Source organism: Suricata suricatta, chromosome 13, assembly GCF_006229205.1.
Source record: "Suricata suricatta isolate VVHF042 chromosome 13, meerkat_22Aug2017_6uvM2_HiC, whole genome shotgun sequence".
Lineage (NCBI taxonomy): Eukaryota > Metazoa > Chordata > Mammalia > Carnivora > Herpestidae > Suricata > Suricata suricatta.
In genome coordinates, this window is record NC_043712.1 from 22,467,609 (window position 1) to 22,491,061 (window position 23,453).

The 23,453-nt window shown below is 42.2% G+C and overlaps 1 protein-coding gene across 1 annotated transcript in view; it reads right to left on the reverse strand.

The window, feature by feature from the left end:
• Positions 1-23,453, reverse strand: part of PALM2-AKAP2 (PALM2-AKAP2 fusion) — a 322,809-nt gene that overhangs the window by 127,831 nt on the left and 171,525 nt on the right. Inside the window, exon 8 of the mRNA XM_029919383.1 lies at positions 2,763-2,848. Within this exon, the coding sequence (XP_029775243.1) occupies positions 2,763-2,848 (86 nt within the window). The remainder of the gene's footprint in view (positions 1-2,762; positions 2,849-23,453) is intronic.

Below are 23,453 nucleotides of genomic sequence, written 5' to 3' on the forward strand. Positions count from 1 at the left end.
CCTGAATAAGGTCACATTTACAAGTACCAGGGTATAGGTCTTGGACATCCCTTTTTGGGGGGAAAGAACAGGTTCACAGTTCAACCTACTTAACCGAGTGACTTAAAATTGTTGAGCAGGCCCGTATGATGCCCCTACTCACATCAGTGTATTTAGAGGGTGTTTTTAATATAAATGCTCCTAGTTCAATGTTCCTCAGAATGACAGAAGTTTATTTATGAATGAATTCACTCTTCTGAGTCATATAGCACGGCTTTGTCATTTCAAAATAAGACGTAGTATTAAAAGTCTACATGTAGTTGACAAATTCACATTCAGACAAGTATGACACTGCAAACAATTCTGCACCATTTTCAGAAAGAAAACTTCTAAGCACTAAGAATGGTACGTCTATCATAGGAAGAGCAATATGGAGGAAACCAAACTGTTACAGTGATTTCTCCTGATATTCCCCTTGGCAAGTGTCAATGATCAAATGTTATTGTAATTAGAGTTTTAACAGAATAGTTTGTTTTCCCAGGGCAGAAGACAGGGATTGCTGATATGCAAGGTATATGAAGTAGTTATTAGAAACAGCAAGAGCTGAACATATATAGATATATGATGAGGAGTCTGTAGTTAATTAATGAACATTAGGCACTTACAGACACGGAAAAAATAGTACTTCAGATGGGTACAAAGACAGGGTGGATACATAAAGCAGTATGGGGTGGGAACCATAGTAATAACCTAAGAAAATAAAATAATGACTGCTGCATAATTGGGAAACTCAAAGCAGAAGATCTAAACAGAAGTATTTCCCTAAGTTATATCCACCAGAAGTTTCACAAATTCTTTGGGGAGAAGAGACTGGCATTAATAAGAGGAATTTAATAATATTTGTAGAAATTTCTTTGTGTATTTAAATATATTTCTATTTTGCTTAATTTTTTAAAGTGTATGATATCCATTCTTCAAGGTGGGTTCAGTACCTGAGAACTAAAAATTCTCTGTTCTTATTAAACATTCCAGCTATTTATTAAAGAAGAGGAGAGATCAAGAATGAATCTAAACTTGCCAGACCCAAATACAACTTCAGTCAAGATCCTGGTTCCAAGGATCAGTAGACTGATTATAAAATGAGACCTGGGAGTGCCTGGGTGGCTCAGTTGGTTAATTGCCCGGTTCTTGCTTTCAGCTCAGGTCACGATCTCATGGTTTGTGAGACTAAGCCCTGCATCCTTTGGGATTCCTTCTCTCCCTCTCTGCCCCTCCCCTGCTCACACTCTCTGTCTTGCTCAAAATAAATAAACTTACTTGAAAAATGGGACTTGGACAAGACTTTTTATCAGAACGTGCCATTTGCTTTTATAACACAAACTCGAGCCTTTCTGATCACTTAAATGTCTGCACTACATCTGCAGCTATTCTAGTAATGCATCTCAGAAATGAATTCTTAAAATGATGACAGATTCCAAAATAGCAAATCTAAATCCATCAAGCTCATCTACCCATGCCTTTCTCTCTGATGCGGTCATAGAGAAGAACTTCTGTCTTTCCAGTAACAGCCAGTGAAATGGAAATACACCATTGAATCTAAGTTATTGTCTTGCAAATTCTGCTAAACATAATAACATAATTATAAGCAAATGAACTTTCAATACTGGATAGTTATTGTTTAGATTAGTTGACTTTTTTTAACCAATCAGGTGACTATCCCATCCTTCATTTAATTTCACTGTGGCATTTTTTGTTTGCTTTCTCTAACATTTTTAACATAGATAATTTAAATCCAACATTCACATTACAAAGGAGAGCTTGAATAAATTTATCTTGCATATTCTTTTGTACAATCTCTACTGATAAATCTAGAAGTGAAATATCTCTAGGGATATCTCAATATAAAAAGGGACACTACGTGGGGCACCTGGCTGGCTCAGTTGGTGGAGCAGGTGACTTTTGATCTTGGGGTTGTGAGTTCAAGCCCTATGTTAGGCTTAGAGCTTACTTACAAAGGCGGTGGGGCGACACTACTTTTTATTTTTCAAAGAAAAATTTGTATGTGGCATATATTTAAATTCTCATCATTCAAGCAAGAATGTCAGAAAGCCCTCCTACTCCCAGCCTCTGTTAATTGAAATATAAACAGACTTTCAAGAAGGAAGAACCATTCTTCTGTGTCTAATCTAGTAATAGGGGGCAAGTGGTTGAGTCTGATACATTCTGTCATGGATTCCTCAATCTTGGCAATGATTATAAATTCATGCATTTAATTTGAACAGTGCTAATTATGCTGATTACCAGATGACTCATTTTGTAAACTTTTGGCCATTAGTGTTCCAGCTGGAGTGGGCCATGTGCTGCCTTCCTGCTGACATCACTGGAAATCTTGAGTCAAAATCAAAGCTACTTTATGGCTCTCTGACCTTCCTTCACAATGCACAGTGGGGCCCGGGTTCTCAGCTCCAAACGTTCAGATCTGCTCCACTGTGCCCTTGGGGTTACCACTTGCAGACAACCTACATAGACATGGTCAGTGGAGACCCTGCAACAGCTTATTGGAATTCATGTGTTAGATTCTAACTTCCAGGTGGTTTCCTAATCCAGATGCCAAATTTCAGAAAATCTTAGGTCTGGCTGACTCACTGAGGCTCCAGTGAATAGAGAGAGAATCCCAGCAGTATTGAGAGGCAGTGCTCATTTTTGCCCGTAGGAGTCTTCCAGAGGCTCATTTTCCTCTGGAGATGCCCTTCGAGAACCGAACCAGAGACAGGATCTCTTACCTTGATAGTCATGTCTGCACTGGATATTTCTGTGGCAGCTGAGGCTGCCTCGTCTCCTTTTAGCAGCACACTTTCCCACCCGACCCCTGAAAAACAAAACAAAACAAAACAAGTGCCATTTGAGTCAAGCGCATTTAGCAGGCATGGAGAGACACCTAACTGACGTCTCGCACATTCCTGTCCCACATCTGTTATAAAGGAGACTGATGTCGTACCACAATTCACCTGCTGGGCGGTTCCTGGGAAAGTGTACTTCCAAAAGTGTGGCCAATCAGTAGCTCCTTTCCTTTTACCTGATCTCCAACTTTGGAGTCCACTGTCTAAATTCTGTATCTTATAGACTGTTCTAGTCTCAGTCTGGAGTGGAGAAGAAGTTGGAATGAACTCTTCCAGAATCCAGCCCTCATGCTGAGGTCTAACTGAGGCTTAAAGTGAATCCCAGGACTCAGAAACACACACTTCTGAATCTAATTCAACACCCAACAGAACTGACTCCAGATTATTCACTGCCCTAGATTCCATACAGAAATGACTGAGAGTTTATATTCACTTTTATTCTATTTTTTATTTAAATTCAAGTAATTTAACATACAGTGTACTATTGGTTTTCAGGAGTAGAATCCAGTGATTCATCACCTACACACAACACCCAGAGCTCATCCCAACAAGTGCCCTCCTTAATGCCCATCACCCATTTAGCCCATTCCCCCATCCACCTCCCTCTTTTAAAATTTATATATGTTTTCTCCCCACGTCTTGATAAATTTTAGTGTTCCTTTTTCCTTAAGCTGTCAGATGATTTCCCAAGAGTAGACACATGACAAGATACAAGGTTTTGCTCTCTTCACCTCAGAAAGCAGATCAGGGGTTGGTGTTTAGAAATACTCATGAACGCAATATAGCCTAACTGCACCAACTCAGATGCAATTAAGTGTGTGAATCAAGGTGGAATGGTCTCTATTAGGGAAAAGCTTGAAGTAATGACAAGTATATTTTTAAAAACAGATTTATTGCAGATAAAGTCATCTTTTTTTTCCCTCAAAAGTATTCTTTCTTTTTTTATTATTTTTAAGTTGATTTTTTTTTATTTTGGAGGGTTGGGAAGACAAAAAAAAGAGGGAGAGAGAGAATCCCAAGCAGGCTCCGTGCTGTCAGCAGAGAGCTGACACAGGCCTCAATCCTATCAACCATGAGATCTTGACGTGAGCCTAGATCAAGAGTCCATCACTTAACATCCTGAGCCACCCAGGAGCCCCTAAAGTCATCTTCTTAAAAGCTAAAAAGCTAATGCTTAGTCAAGTTTTTAAGGATCTATTTTAACCGGTAGATAAAAATTTTATAATTGGTATAATAACTGCCTACTGGGATATGAACGCTCACAGCCCAAAGTATTAAAAAGATTGTTTTCTTAAATAGGTTGAAATAAGCTGTGTAATATTTGCTTACATTGTCCATTTCCTTAACAAATAAATTTCCCTAAGGGTACCTCAAGTATAATATTCATCCCAAATCTGTGTGAATAGCCCAAATTCCAAAATTTCAATTATCTAGCATTATGTTAAATCAGGATTGGCAAACATTTTCTGTGACACATAGTAAACATTTTAGGCTTTCTGGTCTTGCCATTTTGGCTGCAACTTCTCAAGCTGCCACTATAGAGTAAAATAGACAAGACATAAACAGCCAACTGACAACAGTCAACAGCCAACATATAAACAAATGGGCATGGCTGAGTTCCAATAAAACTTTATTTATAAAAACAGGCACCAGGCCAGATTTAGCCCATAAGATGTATTTTACCAGATGGATAGTGATGATGGTTACACCACTTTGTGAATGTATTTAACACACAGAACCATAAACTTAGAAATGGTTACAATTGAAGTTTTATGTTACATATATTTTACCACAATAAAAAGACATTTTGCTAGGCGATATTCAAATTTCCATTTTAACTGGTTCTATAATTACCCATTGAGTTGGTATACCATTAATTACTTAGCTATTTCTAAAATGTTGGACATTTAGGTCATTTCTACTCATCAGTATAGATAATGCTAAAATGAATCCTTCTTTGTCTAAATGCTTTTCTTCTCACAAATAATACCCTTTACAAGGCTCCGATGGACAATGTATGCATTGGCTAAGGGCACTTGTTTCCATATCGCCTTGTAAAACAGTGATGCGATTTGTACAATACCACCAACATTGTATATGTAATAATTTTGCCATCACCGTAATTTTCTCTATTAAACCAATTGTGTGGTTGTGGGAGTGATTTCTTAAGCAAAGTGTGGTTATGTAAAATATTCATTATAGAATTCCATATATTTTTGTGTATAGTATTATAGTGATTTTTGTGTCAATTTATATTAATGCAATAAAAATGATATAATAATTTTAATAAAAAATTTTAAATATTTAATTTTGAGAGAGAGAGAGAAAGAGGAGTGCGAGTGAGGGAGAGGCAGAGAGACAGGGGGGGGAGACAGATGATCCAAAATGGGCTCTGCACTGACAGCAGAGAGCCTGATGTAGCGCTGGGACTCATGAACCATAAGATTGATCGTGACTAATGATCTATTGAGCTGCTATTGAGCTGCTGTCAGACTCTCAACTGACTGAGCCACCCAGGTATCCCGATATAATAATTTTTTAAGAAGATAAACTTTGTCAGCTTCTGTGCTCAATCAGGAACTGGAGGCATGTACAAGAAAGATTGTTATGCTTTAACATTTTTTGTAAAGACCAATTGGACGAACTGGATGGTAAAACAGGAATGATTCTTGCATGACACTTTTAAGAAACTAATATGATACTAATTAGATTTTAATATATTAGCATCAATTGCATTATTTTATATTCTGGATCCTTGAGAGACTCATTTTACAGGACATATGCACAATGGATTACTCAAGATCTATGCACTCAATTTATTACAAGGTGCCAAGAGTTGTCTCTGACGAGGTCATAGAAATTAGGTCAGTTTGGTGAGCTGCCCTACAGTTTCCTCTAGAGAAACTGCTACAAGGAGGTTGCCAGCTTTCTCTTAAATGTGTGTTTCGGGGAGAACAATCTTTGCTCCTACAGGAATGGATTACTTCCCTGACACCCCTTGCACTCTACAGACCTTCCTGGTTTAAGCCATGGTTAGCACTTTTCAGATCTGGCTGGCAGAGAGACACAGATGTGGGGGTACGATGGACAATTATGTGATATTTACTTTACAGAATATTTTGAATTCTCATTTCAGCAAATATTCATTCCCCTCCTTTCCCACTGTGGGAGAAATTTTCTTCCCTGTCCCACTGATGTTTGCTTTGGCCAGTGGAATGTTAGTGCATATAATGAAATCAAAGGTTTGAAATGGGGTTCATGGTGATGCTTTCCTTCTTGTACGTCTGCTATAGCAAGAGAAGGACATGCCCCAGTTGGCCTGCAAGGGACTGAGAGTCATGGGGGCAGAATTGGACCCCATCTACACCTTGGAGCTAAGCCAGGTCTTAATCAGTCAACACCCAGCCCAGCTACACATGCGTGACAATAAGAGCTATTGAGTTTGAGGATGATTCGTCAAGCAGCATTACTGTAATAGTAGCTAATAGATACAATATAGAACTAAAATCATACATGAAATTCATTTTGGATAGGGCACTTTCATCTTTATGCAAAAGTAACTTCCTTTGTTGTATAGAAATTTCATTTACAAGTATTGATTTCTATATCTCTCTGTCTCTTTTTATATAAATATAAATATATATATATATATATACCCAATGTGAGGCTTGAACTCACAACCCTGAGATCAAAAGTTGCAGGCTCTATTACCTGAGCCAGCCAGGCATCCCCAATTTCCATATCTTTCCCATGTGGGGAAGAATCTTTGCTATAATCCTTTTGTAGGCAATACAATTTTTATTAAAGGATATATGGCCATAAGAAAGAGACATGAAACATAAATATACATGTATTCTCAAAATTTTAGCTTCCCATCAAGAAAACACCTTTTCCTCCCCTAAGGTAATCTCTACACCCAATGTGGGGCTTGAACTTGGTACCCTGAGATTAACAGTCACGTGCTCTACCAACTTAGCCAGCCAAACACCCCAAGAAAACAGTTTAAATTAGATAACCCATTGTTTTATGGCAAGAGTAAGAGAAAATAGACCTAACATTTTAATTTAAAATGTAATTAATCCTAATAATAAGCTGTGAAAACAGGAAAATGTTAATTTAAAAGCTAGAGGCAAAATCCCTTCCAGGGAGAAAACTGAGTCTTGGAGAAAAAGAAATTCTGTGGACCATTTGGGTACAATGGATCCCACATCATGGAAGTAGGAGGAAAAGGAAGATATCCATTCAGAAGAAGGAGAAAACTTGAAAGAAACTGGGACAAGAATCGACAGTAAGAAATTTCTAAGGGTGAAACAAGAACTTTGGAGAACCGTGATGTTTAAACATCAATTTTAAATTACTCATCATGCTGTGGCATGACATAACTCTCCCCTCCGTCTCCTACCTTGAGTGGAGAGCTGTTCTACACAATTGTCTTGTGTTGGTGTTGTTTGGTGGAAATAGAATGAGGAGTTCAGGGTGGAGGGAAGAGAGTGGCCATGTGCAACTGGGAGCTCCTTGCAGCAGTGAAATCTGAGGAGGATATGATGATAAGAATCTGGGACAGCTTAGACCTCAATACACAAGAGTTCAAATTTTATTTGAACACCAAAGGCAGCAGACTTTCTCATCCTGAGGACTTGGAGATGCAAGATGACCAACACTTCTTTACAGGAGGATGCTCATGCATGTAAAAATGCCACTTTTACTTCCACACTGGTAATTTCCATACCACCACAGTATAAATGCATCGCACCACTAATAGGCAGGGGGATAGCCTGGAATGCTTGTTTGAGATCCTTCCACTCTAGGATTTTATCAGTGACTGTCAACATCTGCTTTCCTGTCCAAGTTCCTGTGATGAATTTCCACTCAACTAAGGTCAGTATTTATAACAATAGCACAAACATTTAAGAGGTCAGATGTATAACTGCAATAGACAAGACATTCCAGACTGATGTATTTCTATTATTAGTCAGTGTTGTAAGCATAATCACCTTTCATTTCAGGGGAACAAATTTTACAAAGAATTTGACTGAAGAATTTTGATAATTGATAAATATATACACACATACACATATATACTATTTTACATATTATATTTATATACTCTCTACTTTCTTGTTTATTGTTTGAGAGAGAGAGAGAGAGTGAGAGCACACACAGGAGAAGGGCAGTGGAAGAGAGAGAGAGAGAGAATCTTAAGCAGGTTCCATGCTCAGCACAGAGACTGACATGGGGTTCAATCCCATGATGCTGGGATCATGGCCTGAGCTGAAATCAAAGAGTTCAATGCTCAACCATCTGAGCCACCCAGGTGTCCCAGGGACAGTTTTATAAAGATATTTCAGGAATAAGTAAAAATCAGACAACTAGTTGTTGCTTTTTATACATCTTCTCACTTAGCTGCATAGTCATATGAAGAAATCTGTTAGTCCAGTTCCCTAGAGCACACATCTCTGATCTTAATTCACAGACTGTGCTCCTCTTGCTGGCACAGCCCCTCTCTTTGATTTCTGTTGGGAACAGTACATGGGCAGTTGACAGGGCAGTGCGAGCAGACGGAGGGAGGCTGAGCTCAGAGCCTGGAGGAAGAAGCCAAGGGCACAAATGAGGATCAGTAAGCTGAGTGATTTGGGTTGGTAGCAGGGTAGCCATGAGGACTTGAGTAGAGTAACCCACAGGCAACATGGCTTTGTGTTTGAACAAAGGGAGACAAGATTAGACTGAACAAAGAAGAGGATAAGCTGCTAAGAAGGCTTGTTGGGGAAGCAGCCAATGGCAGTGGTAAGAACACTGGGTGACCTCCTTATTTCTGATTCTGGTTAGTACTAGAAAATAAATAAAAGTAAAAATAAAATGTCAGAAACCAAGAGGGAGACAGTAGCACTGTATGGGAGGGCTAGACCTCCTGGAACCACTGTGTGTTGCTAGGTAAAAGCAGAGTAGGAATGCAAGACAAGTCAATATGGACCCAAACTTGCAAAAAATGGAACTTTGCTCCAGCTCAGCTACCCACATAGATTTTGGGTAGATCTTGGACGAAGTGGGTCATTAGTGCTGCTCACCAAATATGTCCAGTTCTTTCCTCTTGTGGACACATAACAGAACTTCACTTCCTGACCTCCTTAGAGTGGGTGGTCATGTGACTAGTTCCAGCTGCTGAGTGTGGTGGCAGCAGGGGCATCTCTCACTTCTAGTTGGGGGTGTGTAATTGCTGATGCAGGACTCTCCAAAGCACCCTCTCCTCTACAATGCTGAATGATAATATTCGAGGTAGTACAGTTCTCTTAGCCTGCATCCCAGAGTGGGGACAACGCAAAGTAAAGATACAGCCAACCCACAATGGCCATGTTGGATGAGTGAGAACTAAACATTCACTGTTTTACACCATGGAATTGGGGGCACATTTATTACAGTACCATAAACTAGCCCAGCCTTAGGAGAGGAAGGAGTCCTTTCAGACTTACCTTCCCCCTGGGAACTTCCGGTTCCCATCATAGACAGTTCTTTAGACAAGTATGTGTTCTATTCTCTAAATCAATTCTGCAATTTAAATTTTGTCTCTGCAACCAGCTGTAATAATCCATACTTTCTGTTTTGGAGCCACTCTGTTTCCATACGACCAGAACTTATTGCATCTCATTGCGGGATTTTTGTTTGAAAGACAGAAGCCTCATCTTCCACAGTCAAAACTCCTCTTGGAAATTCCTTAAACCTCCCATACAGCCCAAAATAGCACCATACTTCAGAGAACCCAACAGAGCCACTTTTTGTGCCAGCTTTGGAACAGTCCGTTTCCTTTGTTAAGTACCAGATGATGCTGTTGGCTTGTGCTGAGGATCATGTTGTACAAAAATACAGACCTGGGAACTGCAGAATTTCTCAGGGTTTGGACATGTACAGCCTGATGGATAGAAGGAGAAACCAGCTGCGGGGCAGCAGATTAACAACTCCCTTCTTATCTTCTCTCCTGCGTTTAGAGTTTAGAGTGCTTTGGGCTGCAGGTAAACAAAAAGCCAACTTCATAGATGCTTAAAGAACAGAGGATTGAGTGGCTCATGGATAAAGAAATCTCAAGGTAGTGTGGCACCAGAAGTGGTTGACTGATTCAATGGCTCCAAGGCTTCATGGTCTCATGGCCCCAGTGTGACCTCGCTGTAATTCTCTTGACTTTTTTCCATGGTCCCAAGATGGACAGACATAGCAGTTCCATGTGTCATGAAAACATCCAGAGGCAGGAAAAGGGAGGGGTAAATATACTTCCATAAAAGCATCCTCCCCACACACCCAAAGTCTCACTGTTCAAAAATGTAGCATTAGTCTATTTCTAAACCAATCATGGAAAAAGTAAACGGAATTATCAAAATTGGCCTGGAGCTAATTAATCAAGATTTACCCCTGGGTCAGGCCACCCCTGGGTCAGCCTTCTTTGAGCACACAGCCACTTGGAAGGCAAGCAAAAGAATAAAACAGTATCTTGGCCAGCAAGAAAGAAGGGGACAGACATACAGATTGGCATGGCAGGTAGAATCCCTGACCCTTTTTGGATATCTATTTTTCTCTCACTATTTTAGCTAGAAATATACACTTGAATTCATGTAAAGTAAATACACAGGTGATGTCAGGACTCAGCCTTGCCTTCTAGTGCCAGCTCCTGGATGAGGTATCCAAAGTGATATCACCACCTTTTCCCCCCACCATGAACTCACAGTCCTGATCATTAGCCTCACTTTTTGGGGCACTCATTGAGGCCTGGGCAAGGAAAGCCCTTAAGTGTGCCTTCCTGACAGCATCGGCTCATCAAGGATGTCTGAGAGGGCCCTTATCAACTGGCTTGTAAGCACTTGTGGGCAGGGACTGGGCCTGATACTCAGTTAGCCTCCTCAAGGGTCTGTGAAATGAGAAATATGGATTTTGGGTCACCAGGTTGGAGGGATCAGAGCTTCAGAGTGGGGCATGGGTGAGCGCTGAGGGTGCTCAAAGGAGGACAGGGGGACGCTGAAGGAGAGGGTGTGGAGGGCATTGGAAACAGCACCATTGCTGCAATAATTCACTCTAGATGCTAAAGAAACAAATAGGCTGTATTGGACCCTTTCTCCCAAGCCAGGCAAGGCCTGGTGGCCCTAGTCACTTGCTGGGAAACTCAGAGATAGGGGACTGAATCCCAGGAATGCGGAGGTGTAGTCCCTGGAAATAAGACATCAGGATTGTAAGACAATGAGCACTTTGAAAATCTCTACTCCCAATGTGGGGCTCAAACTTACAACCCAGAGGTCAAGAGTAACATTCTCTACTGTCTGAGACAGTCAGGCACCCTAAGGACTCTGAGCACTTTGAAGACATGGCTGTCCATTTGCAAGCCCCACCCAGGCCCACCTCACCGTCAGTCAGCACAGTGAGGGCTGGCATGTAGGTGAGGGCTCATTAAATGTTTTCCAAATTGAATTGGAGTTGGAAGGAGCCTAGAACTGACTGAGATGCTTTCTCATCAGGTAGAAAGCTCCTCCACAATGTCACTTGATGGGTGCTCCTCAACCTTTACCTAACCTTTTCCTGGGCACCTTCTTTACCACCACTCATGGTCATGCTGATTGGACAGCTGGAATGGGCTATCTTACGAAGAGCTGAACCACAGACAGATTAGAGAAAATAAATTTTTTTGTTTATTTCTGAGACAGAGAGAGACAGAGCACAAGCAAGGGAATGGTAGAGAGAGGGAGACACAGAATCTGAAACAGGCTCCAGGCTCTGAGCTGTCAGCACAGAACCCAATGTGGGGCTCAGACCCATGAACCATGAGATTATGCCCTGAGCTGAAGTCGGACACTTAGCCAACTGAGCCACCCAGGTGCCCCAGATTAGGGAAAATAGACCCCAGATGATGACTTATGTTGCCTGGCATACGGAGAGAACAGAGGACACAGTAGAGTCCTTAATGAGTGCTAGGGGAGTGTCCCTTTTGTTTTGGGGGACTTTGGTGCATTCTGCTCAGATGTGGCCAACCTTCCTATCCATTCTGGCTGTTCTCCTCCTCATCACACCTCTGCCTCAGTCCTCTTCAGCACACTAACACACACACAGTCCCAGAACTGCGAGAAAGTCTAGTTCCCAGCCTTTTGTGTTTCACAGAGAGAACCGAGACCTCAGATAGAAAAGAGTGGGACAGGGTCTGCTGAGCTAAGAATGGAAGAGACAAAATTGCTTGATTTCCTAGACCAGGATTCTTCCTGAGGACCAGATTGTGTCAACCTCATTTTACAGATCAAAGAACAGGCTGCTCTGAAAGCACTTTGCCAGATCACAATGAAAAGAATGGGGCTAGGGCCTGGGTCCCATCTACCTTTTCTTCACCCAAGACTCTGCACCAAGAGTGTCTCAAATTGAGACTCACTCGGATATTTCTTTTAATTGCCTTTGGCTATCCTTGGGTTTCAAAAATCCCACTTAGTTCTTGGAGGAGTTCTCAGAAGGGTGGTCATTAAAACTTAGCGGAACTTCAGAACAATGATTTGCCTTTAAACACTTGGCTTTGGGAAACCCCACCCAAGGATAAGCTAATGAGGCCCACTTCCTCTAGAGGGAAAGCCCTGCTGGGGGCTGGAGGAGCTGGGCAGGATGTGGGTCCAGCCCAGCCCAGCCAGCTTCAGGTGGAAACTCATCCTTAAGCCTGAGCCCCAGCTTTCTCTTCCATGGGACAAATAGAAGGGCCAGGCCCTAGGGCCTCCAGAAGCAATGAAGGCAAGGGCGTTTACCCTTCTCTTGGCTCCTCTCCCTGAGAAGAACCCATTGGGAATGAAAAGGTCCACCTTTTGGATGAGCTCGTGCTTGCCCAGAGGTCAGTGAACCCTCTTCCCCACCTGTATGTTCCTGGGTAAAGGAAGCCACCTTGGGTGCCTCTCAGGAGTAGATGTTCAGGTTGCTAAAAGATGCACAAAGGAAAACCTCAGAGTCTTCCCAAGAGTGCCCCTCCCATGGCTTCTTGACCCCATTGCTGTCCTGCCAACATGGACATGGTAAAACCAGCCATGACAGCTATACTGTCCTGGGGACATACTGTGGATTGAAAACTATGTCTTTATGTATATCATCACATTTAATCCTCATACCATACAGGTACATGAGGCAACTACAATACATTCCCACTTTACAGATGAGAAAACAGGTTTAGGAGACTTAAAACTGAACTATTAAGTGATGGAAACAATATTTAATCCAAGCACGTTGACCTCAGAGGCTATTTTCTTAACCAGTACACCATTTTACCACCCTCCAAAATATTATTTCTTTTGTTCTCAGAGATAGGATAACCGGAAGCTTGAGGACATATTGAAAAAAATCAAGATTCACAGACGGGAAATTGTTTTCCCTGAGGTTCCAGTTCAAGCTGGCCTCTGAGCTTACAATGCACAGACCAAATGAAGGTTTTATTGTGAGGCACTGAGTGAAATACAAAGCCATGGCTGGCACCAAACCCAACACAGTGCAATTCAACACTTACTAAGGGTTTACAGAGCCTCTCTGGGGCAGCTAGCACGGGTATTTCTCCCTTTATGCAGGAATAGCTCCAAGGTACAGTCCCATGGAATCCCACACAATCAGGTTCTGCAGAGGGTGACCTGAGCAGCAAACTTTTGAGAAATGGGAAAAGATCGAGACAATGAAAGCACCTGGTGCCTCCAAGCATTACTTTGGGTTTTGATACCCAACAAAAAAGCCCCATAGAAAAACTTTGGGTGGTTAAGGAGGCAATCATGCATAGAAGAGGTGGAAACATAGAATACCCTAAGCTAGAAAATAGTTTGCTGATTCCACCTGACTCTCTCCCTGGAAGCATGAGGTAAGAAGGACTGACAACAACAATAATAACAGCTATCAGCTCTTGAATGTTTATTATGTGCTCTTTATTGTGCTATATTTAAAATATATTATCTCACTAATAGTCAAAATCTCCAGATGAAGGAGGCACTATTTTTATCCTCATTTTCCAGATACCAAAAAGTAATCTTGGAGGGGTAAAATACTTTGCCCAAGGACACAAAGTAAGAAGGAGTCCTGGGATTAGGAGAATGCTTTCCAAGTTCAGTGCTCATGCTCTAACGTGCTGTTGCTAATCACTGTGCTAAACAAGGTGCCCTCGGTAAGAAGGGAAAGAAGGAGCACCCCTCTTGAGACCAAGAAGGTAAGCACACACATGTAATGTACCTGTCTGCCACAGGCACATGCTCTATGTATGCACATATGCACACACACATTCAGACCCACATATGCACTCATGCATAACCCATGCACAAACTCATGTTATGTATGCACACACGTGCATTTCTGGGCCTGAAGCTGCAACAATTTTTCAGACACCACTGTACATTGAGGAGTCTTAGACCTCCCTTTAAGGAGAAAAGAACCTTTCTCTGTCACAGCGTCCAAGCGTTGGGAAACCGGGTGCTTCATCTCCTGCTCTACTCTCAAAGGTGCATTTTAAGCAGCATTTGTATGTGAAGGGGAGAGCAAACTCCAACTGGATGAAAATGAGAGCAAAAACAGATCATGGTATGGTGCTTATAATGAGTTTTGTGAGACTCCGAGGCCCAAACCAATTTTGAAAATTGTTTTGGCCAGCCAGAACTGGTCCTCAGAAATTAAATCCTTTTTAGGCAACCATGCTACTTTGCTGCACACTCAGGGGACCTACTGAAAGGTGAGAGAACTAATAGCTTAAAACCTAGTTTACTCTCAAATTAACCTGCAGATATCACCATTCAGAGGAGTTTCTCCCCAGGTCCAATAAAAGTTTCTGTCATAGTCTCCGTAACATCCTAATTATTAGCTCCGCCAGCCTGATTTTACTAGTCTGGAAAGATATTTTATATTGAGCCCCAAAACAATGTGATATAAAATTAAATGAAAACCCAAGCCACCATCTTGGATTTAGTTTCCATGCATAGGAGATGCATATTAATAATTAAAGCAGCAGATGATGACATGGGCACATTCAAGGTCCTAGGGCTCTTTGGAGGGTCAACCACCAGTTAGCATGCTATGACTTTCCCTCTTGGCTGTGAAAGAGTATCATTGGACTGAAGGCTTGGTGGAGCATGGCCCTTGGAGATATGAAGAAGCTGGTCTCTGCTATGCCTTTTCTGCCTGATCCTGCCCCTCCAGCCCCACTGCATGTGCACCAGTTCAGGCCCTCCAAGTTCCCCCAAAACACATCTGTCCTCCATATCATCACCATCGTTATTTTTCAGAAATGTAACAGTCAAATCACTCCCCATCCCCACATCATTCCTTGCATTTCTGCTGTTTGCCAGGCACTGTGCTTGGGCTAGGAAGACGCAAATGGAAAGACACAGTCTGGGTGCTCAGGTTGCTGACCATCGGGGTGGAGGAGGTTTTCTCTTTGGATGATCTGATTGCCAGCACTGCCCCTTCCTTCACTGAACGGGGGCCTTCCCTGGGTAGGAAGCCAGGATGTTCCATTTCCTCCTTGAGTTCTGGGCGTCCTGCCAGCAGAACTTCCTCTCCTCCCCGTGGGGGGCTGTGGTGGGGTCAGGTGACCTGTGGGAATTCACCTACCCATTCAAAAAACCCCACTTGGATCTAGTAGGAGTGTATAGGAGAGAACATTTGTAAAATAGCCCGCTGGAAAGTTCAGAAAGGTTCCAACGGCACATCAGCCCAGAAGGAAGTATGGTGACCCTCCAGGCTGGTAGGCATGCTTTGTTTCACCTGCAAGGCACTGTTGTTTTAAATGACTTAGTTGTCAATATTTAAATTCATGAAAATTTACATGAACATCCAAAGTGGGGCTCAAACCTATAACCTCAAGATCAAGAGTTGCATGTTCCACTGACCAAGCCAGCCAGGTGCCCCCAAACCTATAGTTTTTCTTGAAAAAAGTTAGAAGACTGGCAAAACCAGCATCTATAGCTCTGCATGGCAGCAATTGTGAAGAGCTGAATGACCATTATTACCTTTTTTTACAAGAGATTTGTCTGCTCTGACAGGCCTCAGTCTCCACCACATTCTTGTTTTACTTGTGGGTTGATGTGACTCACTAATATTAAGGGTCTGGCCCCTGATAGCATCTGAGTTTACAATCCCAATGTGTTTTAATTCCTGCAATGTCCCTTAGGAGAAACCTCATAAACTCTTTTTTGAAGATTTTAGCAGATTGAATTTAAACCATCAATTTAAAAACCTGACTTGGCTACAGCTGGTTAGTATGGCACATTGTGAGCACTGGCAGGAGAACCACAGGACCAGGGCGAGTTACTTTGCCACTTGAAGCCTTAGTTTTCCTTACCTGTAAAACGAGGAATGGAAACCACTTAGGGTTTTGTTGTGTATTAAATGAGATAATACATGTAACTCTCCATCTCTGTGTCAGGAACATAGCAAGTACTTGACAGAAGTTAGTCATTATTATTATCTATATTCTTGAATACCAAAGTGGCTTCACTTTTAGACTTCTAGGAATATGCAGCAATGGATATTGTGGCTAAGAAAAATGTTGCCAGGAGAGCTAACCTATATCCAGATCTAAATAGAAGCCACTAGAATCTTTTAGGGGTTGGGATCATACTTAGCCCCTCTATTGGACTGTTTGGCTCACAACTTTTTCCAGAAATAGTAGTGGTGATTTGGTCCCTTCTTTGCCCCCAAATAATCATAGTTCCTAATTAGTCTTATGTAGACCTTACTTTAGCTACATGGGAATGTCTGACTCCCAACTTTTACCAGATTTGGGGGCTGTAGTGGAAAGTCAGCTTCTCTGGTGTTATGAGCTGAATTATGTGCCCCCCAAAATTCATTATATTGAAGGTCTAACCCTTATACCCTCAGAATGTGATTGTATTTGGAGACAGGGTTTTTAAAGAGGCAATTAAGTTAAAATGAGGTCTTTATAGTGATCCCTAATCCAGTCTGACTGGTGTCCTAACAAGTACAGGGTATTTGGATGCACAGAAAGACACCAAAGGCACTGCACACAGAGAGAAGACCATGTGAGGACACAGCAAGAAGGTAGCCATCTGCAAGCCAAGGAGAGAGGTCTCAGAACCAACCAAACCTGCTGACACCTTGATCTTGGACTTCTGGCCTCTAGAACTATGAAAAAATAAATGCTGTTATTTAAGCAGCACTAACAAATGAATCTGCCTGGGTACCACAGGGTCAGGCCTTAAAACAGGAGAGCCCCTGACTTGTAGCTGATGGATGTGGGCAATCCCAAGAACCTGGTCCATGGCAGGGTTTGGGATAAGAACCTCCTCTCAGAGACTATTGAATGCTGAAAATGAACTGAGGGTTGAAGGGGAAGGGGGAGCGGGGAAAAGAGGTGGTGGTAATGGAGGAGGACACTTGTGGGGAAGAGCACTGGGTGTTGTATGGAAACCAATTTGACAATAAACTATTAAAAAAAAAAAAGAACCTCCTCTCAGAGCCAGAGTGAGAAAGAACGACCAGTGATGCAGGAAAAGAAACAGGAAGTGGTCTGGATGGATTCTAGAGACAGGGCCAAGGCACTTGACTGGGATTTTAAATGTTCTTAGCAGGCTGATTGGGGGGGGAAGGGGGGGCAGGGGGGGTTGGGTGTGGTTGGGGTGTGGTTGGTTTGTTTAGAGTTTGAGTCTGAACTGTCACAGGGCTGAATGTTGACGGCAAGAGGATAAGTGATTTCAATTAATTTTTATATTGTTTGAGGACCCAGTGTTGTTTTCAATTCAAGAGTGCTTGTGTGATTGGAAACAAACAAGCCTGGTGTTTCTCAAGTTTAAAAACCCATTTGGGAGTTTGGTTTGACCCACTACAGCAGCCTGGAAGCTAAAACACAGACACTGTCAGACTAGACTTTTGGGATGCATCCACAACTTCACATCAGAGTATTTATATCCCAAAGGCTTCCTTTACCATCATGTGCAAATTTATCTACTTCTTTCCTGGACACAGATGCAAATTTTTAAGGCACCCACAGCTCAAAATGACACAAGAACACTCTGGTGATTTGGTAGATGATGGGGACAAAATTATTAATGTGAATTCCTCCCTTCCTCCCTCCCCTCAGCTGCCAAAGGAATCTGGTTTGGGCTGGCTCCATTTTTCTTCCTTCCTTGCCCTTAAAGGAGAGATCAATATTTGCCAGCCCAGTAAGTAGACATTTAAAATGCAGACTTTGGGAAGTGAGTAGAAAGAGACAGGCTTGAAAAGTAAGAAGAAAATGCAAGAGAAAACCAAAAGCATACGCTCACCTGATAAGTGGAAGGATGGATGGATGGGTGGGTGGGTGGGTGGATGGAAAGACAGAAGTCTATCTACCCTCTCTATCCATTCACCTATCTACCTACCAACATATCTATGTCAATCTATCTATCCATTCATCCATGCATCTATCCACCTATCTCCCTATCTACATCAATCAATCTATCAAACACCACCAGTGGTTTGAAGCAAGGAATCAAAGAATCATAGTAGATGGTTATTGCTATGTCCTCTTCAAACACCGATTCCCATTTATTATGCTAATAACACCTCAATTGCCCTTTGGGAATGCTGTCTCCCACTCCTAGTCTGTGTGATTTAGATAGGGCTATCTCCATGCTTCACTATCCTTCTTCAAAAGGTAAGCAGAATCCCAACGATGAGTTTATGATGAGTATATGACAAATGCAAGGTAACAGGTTGGCCCAATGAAAGCCAACCCTGGGACTCGTCTTAGAATGCTGGAAAAGAAGAACCTTCCCAGAGTGTGCTAAAATGCTAAGATTTAAGCCTGGTGGTGGGAGGCACTGGTGGAAACCATATGGGAAAAGCTTTCCTGAGAACAAAGCCAGCAGAGAGGGAGACAAAGCTGAGAAATGGAATCCAAGGCAAAATAAAAACTCCTGGACTTCGCAACTTTGTGAAGAAATAGGATCTTTTTTTCAACACTACTTTGAGTTAGAATTCTGTCATTCCAAAGAGTGCTGACTAAAACAGAGGGACTCCAGCAGCTGCAGGGGGCAGGAAAGGAAGCTCACTTGAGGTTCATCAAGAATTAAAAGATGGGAATTCCTTTTAGTAATTTTTAGAAGCTGGACTGTGTTTCTGTGCATATGGCATTTTACCAAGACTGGACCAAGTATGGTCCCAGAATTCTGTAGAGCCCTTTACAATAGAACCCCCCTGCCCCAAAACGAGCAAATGCCATCATTAGAAGAGATCCTAGAAGACATCTGGTCCTATTCTCTACATCCCTTTAAGAATCTTGTAAACAACTCACTCTAACTCTGTTTGCACACTTCAGGGGGTAAGGAAGTCATTCCCATAGAGGCAGCTTGTTATGGGTTGAATTGTGTTTCCCCAAAGAGATATATGTTGACGTCCTGGTTAGGACTCTAGGTTAGGATTCCTGCTCCTCAGAATATGATCTTATACACAAAATAGGGTCTTTGCAGATGTAACCAAGGTAGGATGAGGTTATGAGGGCAGGCCTAATCCAGTTTGCCTGGTGTCCTTGCAAAAAGCAAAAGAAGGCCATATGATGATGGAGACAGAGATGAGAGGTATGTTACCGGAAGCTGGGAGAGGTCAGGAAGGACCTGCCCCTGGAGACTTCAGGGAGACCATAGCCCTGACAACACCTTGATTTGGGACTTCTGAAAAATACATTTCAATCCAAAAAAAAAAAAAGGTTATTTTAAGCCACCCAGTTTATGGTTCTTTGTTACCGTAGCCCTGAGAGACAAATACAGAGCCCATTCCATTTTTAGCTAATTCTGTGTCACAATGTCCTCCATGATACTGAGCTAAAACTTCACTCTGCATGACTACTGGTCCTAGCTCGGCCTTCTGGAATCAAACACATGCTTATTGCATCAGCTACGAAGCAGCCTTTAAGTATTCCAGGCTGCAATTCTATGCCAGTGGGATGTCTCTTTATTGACACTCCTAGACCACTCCCATCCCTGTGCCTCTCAGAGCCTGGTCCTGGGAAGCCATGGAGCCTTTCCCACTTCTTCAGTGGCCACCACAGCTACATTTTCAAAGCATCCTCAGTACCTTCTTCTTCGAGATGTGAGCTAACAAGGCTTTGGGACGGACTGCAGCCCGGTATTCAGGGCGGCACTTGCTACCTCTAAGAATCCTCCGAAGTGACACACTTTTTCATCATGGTCTTAAGACTATTTCCTTAAAGAAACATGGCAATGGTTAAGACATGATGAAAAGATGTTGAAGGAAGAAGCAAAACCATGAGACATGGAGAGAAGGTGGTCAAAAGGCAGCATTTAAAAAATATCCTGGCTCTTTTCCCAACAGGGGCTGCAGGAGTGTTTCTCTCAGGGCTGGTCCCACCCCAAGCCTCGTTTCCAGGCCTCCTCACCCACCACAGGCACAGCCAGAGGGAAGGGGGACTTGCTTTCAGGGAGCCCATATCCTTGGGCCTTAACTTAGAGGAAGTCCCCATGAACCAAAGATAAAGTCCTACATTCATGGAAAACAAATTACTCAGTGCTGAGGGGAAATTTGGAAAACAGAGAAAGCCTTTCAATATCGTCTTCTTATTTTTTTCTCCAAGAGTAAAAATACTACCACACACTTAGAGCATTCTGGGCACACCCTGATCTCACAACGAACAAAAGGCAAGGTGTTCTGACAAATGTGCCAATTTCTGGCAATGTCACCGACTCCGATTTATACTCCCACATTCAAATGACTTGTAGCTTTGGTCTGATGCCTACTGGGGTGAAGAGAAGCTGCTTTTGTCCTAGGTAGCCAGGGCTCTTCACTTGTGTGCTTTGATGGAGAGTTAAACTTTTGAGCCATTTAAAAGTAGCTCTTGCAGCTTGGATGAAGACTCTTATGGGCTCATCTTCAGCTGGGGGTCAGTTCAAGGTCACTTCTGGAAATGCTTTGACGATGCCATATGGAAATATGCACTTGGCACTGCAGCACCCACTCGTGCCCACATGCTAAAGGGCAGCCCGCGGCTTCTCCACGGTGACTTCTCTTAGCTGAACCATAAGGGTTAAGCAGCAATGAACACAAAGAGTTTGTTTTTCCCCTTAATTCTTTCCATCCTGGAATAAGAAGAATTTAGAGGGGAAAAAATGTATTTCCCCCCTCCACAGATGGTTAGAGAGACAATTCCTGGCAGACGTGGCAGCTTAGCCTTTAGGTTAGGATGGGGATCTCTGGGGAGAGACTGAATTATGATCTATGTTACCACATGGCCAGTGGGGAAGGAGGCAGCCACTTCCAGCAACTTGCAACTTGGATCGGACATGAAGGGAGGGATCAGGTCTGAATGACAACAGAAGCAGCTTGCAGAACTTCTCTGGGTGGACGTCCACACAGCCAGCTAAGGGTAGGGCCTGACAGAGCTCTGTATCTCCTCACTCTTGTTAACCCCGATGGAAGTAAGCACCCTTGCTAAGGGTCTCCCACCAGAAAAATGTATTTAAAATAACCTATTTGGAGTGGTAAATATTAGAGAAAAGGCTCTTGATTATTGTTGTTTTAGCCAGGGGCTTCCATTCTGAGGAATGTGAGGAGTCAAGGCAAATGGAGAACCGGGGGCATATGCAATGATAAGGGGGTAACAGTTCGAAACAGGACTCACCTACCAGCTTGACCACACAGGAGAGAGAGTCTTCTGAGTAGCAGTGAGGCAACCAGAGAGGACAGTGAGAAACTGGCTGGACCGTCCTCCAGGGCTGGAGAAGATTTATGACAAGCTAAGGGGGAAGGACCCAGCTGCCCACCTCTCCAGTTGCCGTGGGGCAGGATGAAAGGATGGCAGACTCGAAGCTTGGAAACAGGGAGGGGCCATCCGGAGAGGGCCACTCACCATTTGCCAAAGGGTGTCCTTGCTCCAGGCTCGGTCCGCCCTTCAGTCTGAAAGTACCTAGAATGCTTTGACAGTGAATACCTCCCAACACATTCCTTAACCTTTTTGTTTGCTCGCTTGCTTTTTCCTATTTATAAACGTTGACATCTTATAAGGAAGATTTTGCAATAGAGGATTACTTAGTAGATATGGCCTTTGACTCAAAAATTGTGTAGGGATAGATAGGGGTTTTTTTAGTTTAGTGGTTGTAAAATGCTAAAGAAACTACAAATAGACTAACTCATCCCAAATAGAATGCACATACCTTCATTATCATTAAAGAAATACACATTAAAATAATACCTTCATTATGTATAACTAACTTTCAAATTTATAATGGTAAGTAAAAAGGAGAAAGACTCAACTTTGTCAGGGGAACAAGCACACTTAGACATTACAGGTTGGTACTGGAGAATGATTTTGTCTCTTGGGATAAAGATCTAGAATACATGGAAGGGAAGTGTAGCAGAAACTATCCTTCTTCTGTAGAGTAGAACCTGTCCAGTCCAGGTAAGCTGCTCTCCTTCACATGGCTCTGTCTTTCACTAAATCAGTCATAGAAATTCTACGCTCCTTGCCAGTGACTGGTGTAGAAAAGGCACTGGCCAATGAAACATTGAATGAACAATGAAAGAGAAGCCATACACGGCCCTTTCGGAAATATTTCCTTGCTCTTTAAAAAAGACATGGATGAAGAAATATCCTCTCATCATCCACTGAACATTGCCTATCTATGGGGGCTGTTGATGCCTGGAATGTGGCAGCCATTTTGTGACCATGACAATAGCTGGTCAGTGACACAGATGACCCCTTCAGGATGGCAGAACAGAAGCATGAGAGCAAGCAGAGCCCTGGAGGATCCTCCCATGTTGTGAAATTAAACAACTCCACTCTCAAAAATAAATAAAAGTTTAAAAAAAAAATAAAAAAGGGGGGTGCCTATGTGGCTCAGTTGGTTAAGCACTCGACTTTGGCTCAGGTTACGATCTCACAGTTCATGGGTTTGAGACCTGCATTGAACTCTGTACTGACCACTCAGAGCCTGGAGCCTTCTTTGGATTCTGTGTGTGTGTGTGTGTGTGTGTGTGTGTGTGTGTGTGTGTGTCTCTGTCTCTCCCCCAATCATGCTTGTTCTCTCTCTCTCTCTCACTCTCTCTCTCTCTTCTTTCAAAAATAAATAAACATTAAAAAAATTTTTTAAATAACTCCAGAGCAGCCTCACTATAGGAGTTCTTATTATGGGAGATTATATTGCTTCCTTATTCTTTAAGCCAGTTGAGATATAATTTTCTCTTACTTGTAGCAAAAGCTATAAGATTGTTTGTATTCCTTGACATAAAAATTCACTTTGGAGAAAATATATCAAAGTAATGGACAAAAGATTAAAATGTTTTACCCCAAGATGAGAAACTCAGAGACATGTATATATCAAAATTATATTATAAAAAAGGAAAGCAGAATATAAAATGGTAGGCACACAATCCTAACAATATAAATATTCACATGGCTTCTACCAAAGACCGTAATAAAATTCAGCTTCCTAGTGATAGCATATCATTAAATGTATATTAGATTCTGTTTCTATAAATTATTACTCAAGTTGAAACATTTAAAATTTATGAGAAAGGAAACAGTATCAGACCCCAAAGATGAACTTTTGCACAAAATAAATGGCAGAGAAATATCTATTGAAAAGGAATGATACGTGCTTT